Below are 16,597 nucleotides of genomic sequence, written 5' to 3'. Positions count from 1 at the left end.
CGTAGTTCTACTGATCACCGGCTTACCACATTCTTTACCATATGCTCCACCCAACTACTGGACTTAGTTTTCAATATGTACACATTGCATCTATGCATACTGTTGATGAATACATTAACGCTGCCCTTCCCTAACAGTTAGAGAAGCAGTAGCAAACATGGAATAAGAGCAGTGAGGTCAAGTGTTCAACTCTTGGGAAGTGTATCAGAAGAGTTCTCCTTACATTTCTTCTCCCTTGGTGCCGCACGAAGGAAATGCCGCGTGAGCTCCACATGCAAGGACCACTTCCCTAACAGTTCGAGGTTTTAGGTGAAACGGTAGCGAACACATATGATAATATCATTGAGTTCCCAATGTGAGTGGTTCCAACTTCTTCATTAGTCAACTTTATATGTTTTGAAATACATCATGAAAACATCAAAATCAACTCACAATAAGTTGATCCTTTATCTATACCTAGAGAAGATACACTACCCTATTTCTGTTACCAATTTAAACCCACATCTCCTACCTCTAGGAACCAAGTTATATACTCAAGAAATTAGAACCATCCAGGCCAATAAAGGAACAATCAAATAATTCTTTACCATACCTGACATTAATACATTTAGAGTTTAAGACTAAATTTGGAAGAAAATAAAAGGATCCCACGACCGATTAAACATTGATCACGATCATTAAAGGCACATCAAAAAGAGAGAAAATTGGTTGCTGCTTGAAGTGGTTTGTCCTCTATTTGCCCCCCTATTCCTCGATTTGTTTTAGATGATCTTTGTATGGATGCAAATTCCAGGGGCAGATTTCGTTTCTTGTAATTCCTAGTGGAGTAGTGGGTCGTCTCCCCTGCTGACGGCCATGACGAAGGTGGGGAGTGATCCCGGGGTTTCTTCCCCTCCTCTTTGTTTTTGTTTCTGGATTTCTTGCATTTCCAGCTTGGATGTTCTCTTTTTCTTCTCTTCTTTTAATATAAATCATCTTTTTAGCAAGAGAGAGAGAGAGAGAGAGAGAGAGAGAATTGAAACAGGCACAATACGCAGAACAGGAAAGTAACCCCAAATTAAAAAATCAAGATTCGGAATTTAAAAACAGACGGTGAATCTACATTGTGGAAGAAACCCCAGAAAATAGAAGAAGAGATAACCCCTAAAGCTCAAGCCATGAACTGCTAGATGATGCAGAGGAGACCCAATTTTGAGGAGGGGGAAGTAGAAAAAGACGTACCAGAAGGTAAAGAAGAAACGGCAGGTTTGTTGTGGTCAGTTCTTCGCTTCCTTCTCCCCATAATAATGTAAAGAAGAATAAACAATAATGAATGAAACTTCGGGACTTCCCTTTTTCTTTTTCTCTTTGAACTCAACGGCTAGAAAACCGCCATTTCAAAGGCTTCTGTTACTGTGGAGAAACTCTGAGTGGCCACCCAGTGTTAAAGCAGAGGAGAGCGGACCCCCTCTCCTTCTATGTACGGCCATTATAAAAGCACCCGAACAGCGAACAAAAGACGAAACCAATATCCCTTTTAACGGTGAGGCCACGCGAGCGAGCGGAGCATGCATTCATGCCGCCAAAGCATGTCCCAAACCGAAACTCAAACAGCGCCACGTCACCCAATTCCCCAATCATAGTTTCTCTGCAATCTAGACCGTTGGATTTAGTACGAGGTGGGACTAGTTTGTCCGTTTTTCCCTTCAACGGCCTGGGTGGTGCTGTGGAGTAACCCAGAGTCCCTCACTCCACCAGCGTAACGATTTGGGGAGAAAGCAACAAGACAGAATGGGATCATTGTTGAGCCGTAATCCTTAAAAAAAAGGGAAAAAAGGCTTCTTTACATACAACACAGATGCCCTTATGACCGGAGGGCATCCCCAGCTACCTGCCCCTTGGAGATATGAGAATTGAGATTTATAACATAAAACAAATAACAATAAAGCTTTATCCCAATTAAATGGGATGGATTACATTGATTCGTGGTAGATAAATTTATAAAATAAAAGTGAAGGGAAAAAAGGAAAAAAGAAAAGAAAAGGAAAAAAACAAAGCAACACTTCCAGAACATCTCACCTAAAAGAGATCGGCAACATAGATCTTTATCCTCAAAACAACTCTATTAGATGTCATTCTAAGATCTAAACTGAATTTCTACATGTTTTTCTTTTCCAAGTCTTCAATGATCTAAACCGATAATTGAAATTTATATTTTATATAAATAGAGCGAGAAAATATGAATTAAAGCGTAGAAGTTCTAGCGAGCGAACAAACGGACCAAGCCTGAAAGTCTGAAACGATGGCATGCTATGCTTCTCTGCGTTTTGCGCTTTCACTAGCTAAGAAGGAAAGATTTGAAAAGTAACTGGGCCCATGCCCGTGCAAAGGCCCAGCCCAGAGGCACTTAATATTTTTTTTTGGATACCGAGAAGCTGAGGAGAGTGCAAGTTGCATCAATTTGTTGTGATTATATCATCAAACCATGACAATGTAATGGTTACATGCCGCTGCTTCCTTCTTAAGTTGTTTAGAAACCATTCTACGTTTGTGTTTGGTACGTTTTTGTGGAATAGATTATGGATATCAAACATGTTTTAAATCAACTACACTCGGCAGTTGTTGGCATCCCAATATGTTGGATACAACACATAAATGCTCTTAACGGGAGGCCATCCTTAACTACACGTGCCCATTATAGAGATTGAACAGCAGATGTCATCAGACGGGGGAGATATGAGAATTGGGATTTATCTTTTCTATAGATTAGAATAAGGAAATATGAATTAAAGCGTTACAGTTCTAACAAGCGAATAAAGGGACTAAGCCTGAAAGAAGGACATGTTATGCTTCTCTCTTGTTTCGCTCTTTCACTAGCTAAGAAGGAAAGATTTGAAAAGTAAGTGGGCCCAGGCCCATACAGAGCCCAGCCTAGAGGCACTTAATTCTAGTTTCTGATATATACCGAGAAAGCTGTAGCGAGTGCGCGCAATTTGCATCAATTTGTATGTGATGGTTAGATGCGGCAGCTTCCTTCTTAAGTTGTTTAGAAACCATTTTAAGGTTGTGTTTGATATGTATTTTTGGAATAGATTATGGATATTGAACATGTTCTAAAAGGAGAAAATAGAGATTCAAAGTTGGATTAAGAGATTCCTAGTGTGAAACTGAGGGCTTTGTTCACAGGCCTTCAGGTAGATATTTTTTTTTTTTTTTTTTTTGATAAGCACCTTCAGGTAGACTTTTACACCCAACTTCAGATCATTGATAATTGAGGGATATTGGCATCAGAGCTGACTTGGATTTCATCATGTTTCGTTGTTTTTTTTTTTTTTTTTGGAAGGGGGGTGGGGGGAAGAAATCGGATCAAGTTTCGCTTCACCTATAGTAAAAAGAGAAAATCTTAAACACTTAAACCATGACATCCAACTTTTAATTGGATTAAATTGGGAAAAGGTAATTTTTTGATTTCGTACAATAAGAGAGAAGAGATTCTTTCTTCACCATGGGTGATAGAAAATTTTCTCCATAAAACTCATATGTGTAGTGTTCTCTTGTTTTGGTGGGTTAGCTTGGATATTTCTCTTCCCTTGTGGGCTACTGTGTGTAAATATTTGTGAAGAGAATTTGTTCATCAAAAGGGTCCAATTATTGAAGGAAATTTTTTCCAAAATCAAAATATTCTAACTTTCCCAAAAACAGAAGTATTCTGATTTATCTAACCATTTCTACTCAAATATGCTATCCTAAATGAAGGGTCCAGTCTATTCTATTAGTCCCTAATACGAATGATTCCAAAGTAATAGCTTTTCCACAAGGTGGTCTATATCCTTCAACCAAGCCAGAAAAGAAGTTGGAATGATTTTTTGAGGGTGAGTCACGGGACCTGATTCTTTCATCATCGAATAGACAACACCAACGTTCAAAGGAAATCTCTCTCTCTCTCTCTCCTTTCTTGTCATTTTGAAAACAATGGGTAGGAAAAAAATATGAATACAAACAGAATAGATTTTTTTGATAAATGGATACAGATGAATAGACGATAGAGTTGTTTTTGGGATTTGTATTGGTCATAGCTATCATAAGTGGTCCAACTCAGGAATGGCCTCGTTGAGTCAGTCTGGTTTTATTAATTGGACAAATTTTGTGCTAAATTAAGAGAGAATATCTTCATCAATAAAGCTGTGATATTATGATTGGATTATAGGTTCATTGTTAATTATCACTTCTAACAACAACTGCTTAGTACAGTTGGTGAGCTATGGTGTGCAAAAATCTCATGCTCACCAGGACGTCTCGAGTTTGAACCCCTTAACTATTACTTACTTCCCTCCGTTGTTGAAGACTCAAATATTGTGTGTCCAAAAAAACCAATTTGAATAGTTTAAATTAATATTATTTCTCATCTTTTTATATGTGATGGTTTGTGCCTTAGCTTTACGTTATTCATAACTACCAAGTCCTATAACATCCTAGTATCCAAACATAATTAAAGTCATATGAATTAGATGAAACACCTTTAAAATCCCTTGTAAGTGGGTGGGCATGCCCCCTTGTTTTATTTGCTGACCAGGTCGGTCAATAAGATCAGCAATGTACTCTAAATTACAATGATTGGGCTTAGGATGGAAAACTCTATAATCTTAGGTGAAGGGAACCTAGGGATCAGATCATATATTGACCGACAAGCCGCTACCTATAATCCTTCTAATGTCTGTGAGGAGGATGTCCCTTCTAGCAATGATAATTCTCCAACATAAGAGGCTTTTCTAGGAATATAAGAAGGGTTAGTAAGCAAATTCCAAGCTTCCAAGCTTGCTTAGACATAAGAGCTAAGTTGAAATGATGGAAATCCCTAAAACCTAATCTTCATTCGCTTTGCTCTTAGTCATGAAATCCAAGCTACCAACAAATTCTTTTTTCATCCTTGATTTAACCCCGCAAATTAACTTTGAGCAATTAATTTCTCTAGCGATACACTTACTATCAATTTTTCTATTGGTTTTCCTTTTCTATTTCGACATGTCATCAGGTGATTAGGCTATAAATACAATAATTCTAACAAATAGAATGAAAAAGCTTCCATCTTCTAGTTACTAACTCGGGATCTTGAGAAGGGAAAAGTAGAAGAATAACAAGCAAAATCGTGAGAAAAACAGCTTTATATAAGAAAAGTTAATTGAACTACTTGGGTTTGGTTGGGTTTGTGGGGCATGAGAGTCCATATTTGAAACTAGACATTGAGATTTGCCATAATTGTATGCATCCACCATCGAAAAAGAACAGAAAGAAGCTCTTTTCTTTTTCCCCGGCCCTCAATTTTTTCCTCTTGGATCATTTCCATAGTTAACCCAGCCTTGCTCGAAAATATTTTTCTCATTCCCTACTAGAATGGAGAAGAGGAGAAAAGAAGTAAGTGAGAAGCATAGAATCGTTGCAATGTTTCCCATGAATAATGCCAAAATCATGTTGTTCTGGTGGGACTAAATCGGTGAAACTTTGGAAACGGGTGAGGTGAAGAAAAAAATACATACAGTAGATAGGAAAAACTTAACTTGAACAGATTATCCAAAATTTTCTCACCCTAGTTAATCAAATAATTCAATTTTCTGTATTTTTGTGAAAATTTCTCATTCAACCAAAACCCTTGCAAACAAACGAGCCCTCAAAGAATAAACTAAGTAGGATTGGTTGTCAATCTAACAACCCACAAGGCCACAACGGTGACAGACCAGCTAAAATATCTACAATTGGATTGGACAGTCCATGTCTAATTGACTGACACGTTTTAACGCGGTTGATAACCACAGGCTACCTACTAAATAATAATAATAATAATATACTGTAGTTATTATTTCTAAAAATAAATAAATTGTATAGGTTACAAATCTAAGCCCATCAATGACAAAGACTTGCTTGGGTTCATCCGTTTCCAAGGGAAAATGGGAAAAAAAGAAAGAGAAAATCTAGCTGGCAATTCTGGAACGCGTCTTCATATTGCTATTAACCTGTATATTATGATACAAGTCCACTAGAGAACTCAGTAATATGGCTCTCAAAAGATAGTATTTTATTTGAAAATTATTGTCTTTTATTTGACTTTTACTTGAAAACAAACATAATCAATGTACATGGTTTCATAGTATTTTTTTTTTTTTTTTTTGGAAGAAGGTTGGGCATATCACTAATTTTTCTAGAGCTAACAAATTAATCAAAAAATTATTTTAGGCAGGCTGGGATGCAAAGGGTATGATGATCACCCAATAGCATGCTCAGCCTTTCTTTTTTTTTTTTTCTCTCAAGAAAGATTTAAAATTTAGAATCTAATATAAAATCAATCTTCATTAATTCTAATTCAAATTGTCTTGGAAATGGTTGGACTCAATAGGAAACAGTCCAAAATGGTAAGAATCAATTAGACTCAGTTGGAATAGGCTAACATAGAACTGAAATATAATTATGTTGATTTCAAATTTTTTATACTGTGGTTTTTTTTTTTTAAATAGAATATTCACAAAAACAAAAAGGGTGTGGTTTCGAAATAGAGGGTGAAATGCATAGTTTAATCAAAGTTCAGAAAACCCATCAAAATGGCTCATTGACAAAGAAAAGAAGATGTTTGTTATCTATAACTGGTAAAAAAGAACTCTATCCTAGAGTGTGACCTCCGACAATGTTCTCTTATATTTATTTCTTTCCTCTCTATATGAAAAGATATTTTATTCTTTATTTTCAAAAGGAGAGAGATAAGTATAGAGAGCAGTGGCATAGGATGGGAGGTGCTTTCGATCAAAGAACCGCTCTCTTTATAATTAACCTTGTCTATAATTAAAACTATCGACGGAGAGTGGGCTGCCACTAGTTTTAAAAACCTTCAAAATTGAAGAAAATTGGCAACAAAAATATCAATGGTTGTGATAGAAAGTTGCTAGCATAACTTCAACTAGGTTAGTGGGGTAAACAATTAGGTCATGTTGTTTTGGTTTTGAACCTCAGTTCCACACCTAGTATCCACATCCCTTTTTGTTTTTTGATAGAACCCCAAATTCCTCTTTGTATCATAACCCTAGGGAAAAAGAACCCTATCAGTGTAACACCCATACAAATGCAAAATGGCCTTGCTGCCCCCATTCCTATGTGTTCTGAGGATGCTCTTGCATGTACTCTTATTGGCCATTATACCTAGCATTTCTTATACTAAACTAATAAGATTCCTCTGTCCTAAAAATATATGGGCAAGAGACTCCTATTCGCTCTCATAGTCATTACACTAGCTCACGAGCCATGAGAGACTACATGGAGGCATTTGGGGTCAATGCTATCTTTTCGCACCCCTTTGTATCCGAGTGTAAAGAGACACAAATGGTTAGGACACTTTTCTCCAAAATATCTAATTCATGCCTCAAATTATTTATAGGTTTATGAATTTACAAATAATTCAGAGGGAGATGCCACAAGAATGGAGGAAAAATCTCTTCACGAGGGTTACTAAACCGAACAGGCATTTTAATTGGGAAACGAGTGCAAGAAGAAATAGGACCCACCATCAATTGGCCAAAACATCATTCCCTGTTCAGCTTTTGCGCTTGGAAGTTTTCCAATTAAAGGGGCCCATACAGCTTAGAATTACTCTACATTTATATTAACATATCGTCACAACTAGTAAGTGCTACTCTTATCATGAGCACACTCTTGGTTACCAAAAAAATCATGAGCACACTCTTTAGTCTTTACAACGGGCACAAGTACCGGTGGGCCCCATTCTACATACTCCAGGGTGGCCCATGGCCCATGCATTGAGATCACATTATTACATGGTCAAGGTGGTGGATTGGCTTGGCTTTGATGCCCCCTCCCCCTCTCTCTTTTTTCTTTAATTTTTTTTTATTTAAAAGAATGTGCTATGTTATACACGGACACGATAATATTGTGGAGTCACATTTTGAGGGATCGGATCGGATTGATTTGAATTGGTTAGATCGAATTAGTATCAACTCTGGTTGATCTTGATTGTTAGTCATTAGATTAATATTTAATAACAACTAAAGATATTTCTATCTAATACCTTAGAGCAAGATCATACTAGTATTTATTCCGATATCTTAAACCATATCCTGGATTAGTGTGATCCATTCCCCATTCCAAATCTTAATTTGGAAGAATCGTGATATGCAAAGAATCAGAAGTGCTTGGCAAAAAACGAAAAACCTATAAAATCAATGAATCGGATCAATTGCAGTTGATAAAATTTAACTGATCCGATCCCGACTCCTTTACCTGTGAATCTATTGCCTCACATTCTCATAGTATTGCTTAGTATAATGTTATTTTGTTTTATTTATTTTCCATTTTAAATTTTTTTTTGGAAAAAATAAATATATTTTGTTTTTGTTTGAATTTAGGATTCATATCCTCTCTAGCTGCTTGGGTGCCCAACACGTATCCAATAACTGGGAGGACTTGGGGATATGCGTCTATATGTTAGGGTGCGTGTTTGGACCCTCCTATTCGTTGGATGTGCATTAATTCTCCAATGCGACTGGAGAGGACCTGAATCTTACATCTTAAAGGATTTTTAAATGGGGAAATATTTTTTAAACCCATCAATGACATATGGTATAAATTATATCTAATTACTCAGACTAAATAAGTTTATTTGGTCAGTCCAAAACCTTAAGGGTGTCAATGGGGACAGTTATGACATTTGGGATGGGTGTACCTATGCCGGTAATAAAGATGCTAAACCCAGTACTGTTCTATTTAGTTAATGGGACTAAACTTAGATCTTGTATTGTTTACTAACAGGAAGGGATGATACCATGTCCAAAATGGTTCGAAGCACAGTGGAAAAGGGACAAGAACTTCAATGGTTCCAAGCTCTTTTATTAGTTTTGTGGATTCTTCATTCTCATGAAATCTAAGGTGCCTTATTTTATAAAGCAAATTAAAATACAAAACATGATCAATTTCATGATTTTGCTTCTTCAAACTATCTAATGTCACATATAAACTTCTAAAAAATGACAAGTAAAAATCAACGATAACCAAATAAATTTGCCCTGATGTAATTATACTAGGGGTGTCAATCAGTCGAGCTGGGCTGGTCTCGATCGTGCCTAACTGGGCCTAACGGTGTGAGATCCTTGCATCGTGAACGCCAATTTACTTAAACGAGCCTAAATTTGGTGGGCATAATACAGTTTGTAATCGGGCCGGTCGGTGTCGGGATTTAATCAGGCTACCTTAAACGGGTCTTAAACGGGCTATGGACCTATTTAATTATAAACGGGCTCTAAACGTGCCTACCCTGAAATCATTTTTTAAAGGTATTAAAATATTAGTTTTAAAACTACTAAAGGATAACATTCACAATTCCGGAACCAAGAGAATCATGTCTTTAACAATTGAACAATTGATAACAATTGAATATCCCATAATCGTCCAGCTAAAACTTAATACCAGATCATCCATTAATAAATGGGATGGTACTCGGATCTGATTTTGGTACCAAATAATAAATGAGACGGAACAATTTTGGAGCGAGGCTCTCAACAGAATCAATACCAAAATATTCGTTAGGTACCGGATGGAACCGAAACCACAAGTACCATTTCAAAAGATATATTCTTGTTCTTTTGTTCAAGTTTATGGTTATAGTTTGATGTTTTTGGGTGGTATTTTCTCTTATAGAGATTTTAGTCGATAGATCTCTAGTTCTTTAACTATATAAACTTATTTAGAAATAGCAGTATAACTTAGGGGTGTCAATCCTGAGCTCGCACCGGTAGGCCCGACCGAGCCTGACTCACTTAAGGCCTGACCTGAATTGGCCCATTTAATAAACATGTCGGGCTTCAGCCTGGCCCGTTTATTAAACAAGGGTTCACGGTGCAGGCCACTAGCCCGTCGGGTGCCCGACCGATCTGACTCACTTAAGAAGTCCTTTATAATCGACTCATTTAGCCCGATTGGCCCGACCCCCTTAAAAAATGCCTAAATACCTATTTTACCACTAATACTACAAAATATGAGTAAAGAATATATAGGACTAAAATATCCATATTCTAACTGGGACACTCAATTGTTAAAAAAAGTGCAATTCTTGCTAACTTAGATTACATTTTAAAGACATGATTCCCTTGGTTCTAGTCTCGAATTGACACCCTTACAAAACCTACCACATAACATATTTGGTTAGGGCCCAAATTTTTAGACAATTAGGTCCCTAAGTCTTTTGCTCACATGTGGAGTTCCAATCGCAATAGAGTTTGCCAAGGACAAAATAAAGCATTAACATCTAGGATTATGGGAGAGTGCATAGTAGTGGTCAAAGTAAAATTGATGCGCATGGATATGCATGCAAGACATAAGGGGTTTGAATTAAATTTGAGTATGAAATTTGACAAGTGACCTATTTAGAGTCTAGATTCACCACTATTCTATCCAATTGTTGAAATTATCACATCATACTACCATATGACAAACTTTAGTAGACAATGAGGGGATTCTTATCACTCTAAAACCAAAATAAAGGCAAAGTCAACTACTAGTACGTTATCGATACCATTGCAATCAAGTGGTATGAATCAAGTAGTATGGGTCTCAAGTGGTCATGGGAACGACTCTCCTACTTCACCAGGGAAATGGGCTCATCAATTACTTGAGGGTGTCCATGCATGGGAATTCATATATATATATATATATATATATTGGACAAGTGTTTTCTGTCTGGGAGCACCCCTTGCGCCTAGACACAAGGGCGTGTGAACCCAAGTGGGGCACAATGGTCATTTTGCATCCCCTGTTTCTGTGGAGCATGGGCCACTCTTGGATAGAAAACCTTGTCCCATTTTTTTTAATAAATAACAATAACAATAATAATAATAATAATAATACAAATTCACTCAAAAAACAATACAATAATGCACATTGAACCACCATATTCACACCCGATTGGGGCTTTATGCATGAGCATGACAAAAAAAATTTAGGAGAGGTGTTGGTAACATCAGTATGGCAATCGGCACAACATATTTTATTGGCTAAATTCGAGCCATACCTTAGCTCAAATTGTAACGAAAAGGAAGAATTAAAAAGATGAAGAAGGATAGAGGAAAAATCGAAATGATTTCTTCTCACTTTTGACTTAGATTTTTTACATTTCTTTAATTATTCTTCTGCCAAGATTTTTAACTGGAGAAACATCTAGTCTATGATCACCCATCAACATATATTCTCTAGAAACCAAAAGCTTGAAGTGAACATATTGGGGCATGAATCTTAGTGAGTAGTAGGGCAAGTTTATGGGATTAAAATGGTGTGATGGATGTAGGTCCCAAGTCAAGGACAAGTAAAAGTTTCTTTGGCTTGTATCAAACAAGTCGGGACAAATAATGTAATCAACTATATTAATTCGTTTGCAAGGCATATAATTTCTTCAAATGTAAACATTCATTTTAGAATTTGATTTCTTCCTTTGATTGCTTTTTGTTTATTCGTAAAAGTTCTTAAGTAAAAGTAAAAAATGATTTTCAAAAATAATTTGAATATGACTTATGTTATTATAAAGTTATCATTGTCTTGAACATTTTTCAAGTATATATGCTAAAGAACAATATATATCCTCGTTAAAAAAAAAAACAAAATTATACTATACTAAAAGGAAAAAAATGTTTCAATTATTTGATACATTAGGAGGAGTTAATAAAGAAATCCCTACACGAGTATTTGTACTTGATTAGTATTGCCATAAAAACTCATTAGCCAAACCTATGAAACATTATGCAATATACAACAATGGTGTAGAGGAAATGTCGATGTCAAATTTGGTTGATCTACCTTAATAATAAATAATTGTATATAAAATAAGGATATTGTCTTACCATCCTTTTCTAAATATCTAATTTTTTATATAAAAAATTCTGTTATTATTTAGTATATTTGCAACAACCATAAATTGAATTTGCAAGTTATACTATATATTTGGTTTGTAATGAATCTTTAACCATTTATAATATTAGACTTACTTTACTCCATTGAGTATATCATGTAAAGTTTTCTCTCTCACAACAACTATTACAAGCAACAACATCATGCAATAGTTATCAGAAAAAATATATATATATATATATATGCAATCAAAGAGTCCTATGATTAGAGAAGTGGCATGGCCGGGGTGAATGTGTTTTTTAAGGGTATTAGAAATATAATTGGTTGTGACACAACGATCAATAGTTGGTCTCATCCTTAGGTTCGTTTCACTTATGATTCAAGAGTCTCAAATTGTAAATTTATTCATTGTAGTCTTGAATTTGTTGATGATCTCATTGACCATTCTACTAGGGAATGACAATTTAAGCTATTATTTTTAATCTTCTCATCAGATTTTGCTCATGAAGTGATAAGATTTATCTTCATTGAGTTGTTTTTTATGATTATTGGATCTGAATTTTTAATAAAAAATTGTGTAGTTTTTCAGTCAAGACAATTTACCATGTTTTTGAGTCATCCTCTCCTCTTTCAACATCAAGTAGATCGAACCCTCTCCTGTCTTGCACATTGAAAGTTATTTGAAATTAAGATATCCCATTCAAAATTAAATCATTTGTTTGGAGAGCCTATCATGATACTTCAGCTATAAAATTCAACTTGGTTGAGGGGAATCAAATACTTAATCCTTCTTGTCCTTATTGCAATTAACCTAATGAAACCATTGCTTATACTTTTTTATCTTACAACCAAGCTAAGTTAGCCTGGTTTGGACAACCATTTTGCCTTCGGCCCTCTATGTCTTACTAAATATTTGCAGAGTGGGTTAAATCTTGATATGAGTTATTATAAAAACTAGCCCAATTTAATATTATTATCTTTCTTAGGAACTTTGGCGCACAAAAAGTTCTTGAACATACTCTTCATTCTTTGCTAATAGGTTGGTGTAGAACTTGGCAGCTGCCTCTATTGATTTTCCTTCTTTCATCAACAATCCCTCGTAGGGAATCTCATATTAGAATACTCTCATACACGAATATGTTAAACTAAATTCTGATGGTGTTTTTATTATTATTATTATTATTATTATTATTATTATTATTATTATTATTATTATTATTGTGAAATGATGGTGCCTTTATTAAAGGATTAGATATTGATTATGGTGCTCTAATCCAGTAAAATGATGTGTACTATTTGGCGGGTGTTGCTCCAAAAAACATTCCTAGATGTGCCCTATTTTCTAAACATGAAGTCATAATGTTAGGTCTCCAAATTGTTTTAGAGTTGAGAATTTAGAATATTATGGTGGAATCATATTGTGCTGATCTAATCTAGTGCGCTAGACATCTTTCTAGTACCACTTGAATTTTTTTACCTTTCATCCATGATATATGTAGCTTAATCTCTAACTTAATTGTTGTTTTTTACATGTTTTGAGGTCTATAAACTTTTCTGCTCATCTTTTAGTTTCTTTTGTAATATCTTTGAATGTTACATCTCCTTATAAATAGTAGGGTATGTCTCCCTATTTTCATTGGGATGTACTTGAACATGAATGTTGATTTAACACTAATGCATAATTTAAAAAAAAAAAACTTTGTTTATATAGACTAAAACAAAGGTTGAGTCTATAGTATTAAATGTTTGAATAATTTAATTTTAAATACATCTTTCGCCTATATAAAAAATAAAAAGGTGGTGCATTTGTTCTCTTTAGTTCATAAGTATATTCTTGCTAGATTATTATTTTTTCTTATTATATTTATCATATTTTTGTTTATTTTTATTGTATATTTGTAATATCAGACTTGCTTATTCTATTTAATCTTACATCATATAAAGTTCTCTCTGAGAACAACTACTATGGATAATAACATTGTCATAACTCGAAGGTTTCTTTTTATTTTTGTAAAAGTAAAACCAAAGTTTGACTCCATATGGCTTTCACTTATACAAAACGGAAAAAAATGTGTATTATTCACTTAGACTATAAGTATATTTATATTATATTATTATTGTGGTATCATTCACTGTGATCATACTCTATAAGTATCTTTATTATTTGTCATTTTTCCCCCTCATACTTGTAATACACACATTATTTCATTAAAGATATAATATATAGAGTTATCTTTTATAACAACTACTAGAAGCAATAGCATCATAAACATAGAGGTTAAATACTCTACGATAATTTGCATATATACTATATGTTTACTAAACATATGAAAGATTTATTGAAATTGGCTTTCATATTTGAAAATGGAAGACATCTATTGTTTATCTTAACCCATAAATATGTTATTATATTATTCATTATTTTTCTATTTTATTCTTTTGAGGGTGTTTTTTTTTATCTCATTTTTTTTTACATATTTTGTTTATACGTATGTGGGGGAAGGGGTGATTAATAATGCCTCAACTTGAAAGATATACAAGTTTTCTCTCACAACAACTACTATAAATAATAACATCATAACCAGCGATGATTTTTTTTAATACTCAAGCTAAAGGTTTAGTACTCCACGGTAATTTTCATACTATATGTTTATTAAACGTATGAAAGATTTATTAAAAATGACATTTACCTTTACAAAGGGAGGGGGTCTATTGTTACCTTAGTTATTCAGTATATTATTATATTATTCATTGTTTTTCTATGATATTCTTTTGGGGGAGGGGGTGATTAACAATGCCTCAACTTAAAAGTTAGTTTGTATGTTTTTCATTTTTTCATAATATGATGGTATATGTTGCTGCCCAAACTTTACTTACATGTATCAATCATTCCCTGGTTTGAAATAGTAAAACCTTTGAAGAACATGAATACATGCGATTAGTTAAATGGATAACTTAGCCCATCAGTTTTGACATTTGCCCGTGAAATGTATTCATAATCTATACAAATATTATAATGACCAAATGATAAACTCATATGATAGTACCTGGTGAAGTAACAAGAAATGCTTCCAATTGAAGATGAGAAAGGCATAGTAGATAACTTTTCTCGTATATTTTGTCCATAAAATTTTGTGTTATCTTATTCTAATCGGTATCCTCTTTTAGCTTTGTTTTATATCAATGTATATTTTTTTCTAAGGTTTTGAAGAGTCACAATTTCATGGTAAAATAAAGTCATCAAGAAAACATGATTGAAAATATAACAAAAGGTGTATATATATATATATATATATTAATAATATAATTGAGACAATCACAAATTTAGCATGCGATCAATTTAAAGACACCTTATTTATTAAAAATAATGCTTCATATTTTTCTAGCGATTCCTATGGCATCAACAAAATGATACCAGTCTTGAATAAAAATATAAAAAACTCATGTTGAAAAATATTTTACTCCAACAATCAATGTTCATATTTTCAAATCTAGGAAGCAGACACATAGTTTAATAAGTTGTTGATTCTAAACCTCCCACAGAGAGAAGAGTTGGACTTGCATCTATATGCTCATGAGAATTAGGAATGCAAGAAAAACTACTTCATAAATAATACATTTATTAAATCCAAAGTAGATTCGATCATGAAAACGTTCTAACATGATCGATTTTTCATGAGGATAATGAATAGTTATAGGTATACCATTCGCATAGATAATCATGAAACTTTGACTAATCTACGTTGCAACTCTTACTGTTTACCAATAATAATTCATTAGCCAAGTTAATCCTCCAAATGGTTGGAATGACATTGTTGGTCCTCTTAATTTTTATGATTGTCTTAAAATTAATTTTTACTATTAAATTTGAAACTTAAAAAAAAAAAAAATTGTTAAAAAGAATTTGTTGACATTTATGTCAATAATTTTCCACCGTAAAAAAAGGACACAAAATATATAAAAAAATCACAAATAATATAGTAGGAAAAAATTTGTCCTCCCTAGAGCCTAATTGTCCAACATTAGTATAAAACTATCATGTCAACCCACTAGTTTTTTTATTTTTTAATTAAAAGAAAAAAAAAATTTTCCACTAGGATCAAAGCCTGCTCTGGGTTGGACTTCTGTAAATGTTATCTAAATATTTTTCAAAAAAAAAAAAAATCCTTTATCAAATTCTCATCCAGCAACTTTACCATTCCTATTCCCCCACTCCCCCACTTAAAAAAAAAAACAAGAGAACAATACCATCAACTATTAGCCAACAAGTAAGAGTGTTCGTCGGAGTTTCAGTTTTATTAATATTATCTTAAAAATGAGCTCAAAAGGCAAAAACAAATGGTAATGGCAGAAGCCACCACAAAAGATTTTCCATGGATTGAAGTGTTTGAACTTTTATTGGTTTATATACAAAAAAAAAAAAAAAAAGGGAATAAATTATTGGTTCGACCAGTAAAAGTTTCTGGTTCAATATAGGATTTGGACCAGCTGTGCAACTCATTATGGCATGGTTCGGTTTGAGGCACTCGTATTTCCCTCGTCGAAGTCAAGACGATCTTATCAAACTATACAAAATCTCAATCATACCCCTACAGATTCACCTCGGAATTCGTTCACGTTGGTTGCCGAGAGGACCTTACCAACAGCGAAAACCAGAAGGCTGAGTCAGCCTCAGATAAGATTGAAAGCGAAGGGTTTTTTTGTCATTACATACAGTAGCAACCTCCCT

The 16,597-nt window shown here is 34.1% G+C and overlaps 1 protein-coding gene across 3 annotated transcripts in view; it reads right to left on the bottom strand.

Moving 5' to 3' along the window:
• The window catches only part of LOC122082025, a 35,544-nt gene extending 34,069 nt beyond the window's left edge, over positions 1-1,475 (bottom strand). For 2 of the 3 annotated variants that reach the window (XR_006141268.1, XM_042649519.1), the window contains exon 1: positions 1,222-1,475. Coding sequence is in view for 2 of the 3 variants with exons in the window: in XM_042649519.1 (XP_042505453.1) it covers positions 1,222-1,282 (61 nt within the window). In the remaining variant the exon portion in view is untranslated. Of the gene's footprint in view, positions 1-592 lie in introns of all 3 variants that reach the window. The other variant, XM_042649520.1, reaches the window with a different exon arrangement.
• Between the last annotated feature and the right edge of the window lie 15,122 nt (positions 1,476-16,597).

The sequence above is a fragment of the Macadamia integrifolia genome, chromosome 6 (genome assembly GCF_013358625.1).
Source record: "Macadamia integrifolia cultivar HAES 741 chromosome 6, SCU_Mint_v3, whole genome shotgun sequence".
Taxonomy (NCBI): Eukaryota; Viridiplantae; Streptophyta; class Magnoliopsida; order Proteales; family Proteaceae; genus Macadamia; species Macadamia integrifolia.
Note: the sequence above shows the minus strand (reverse complement) of the source record. Positions and strands in the feature narration are given on the sequence as shown.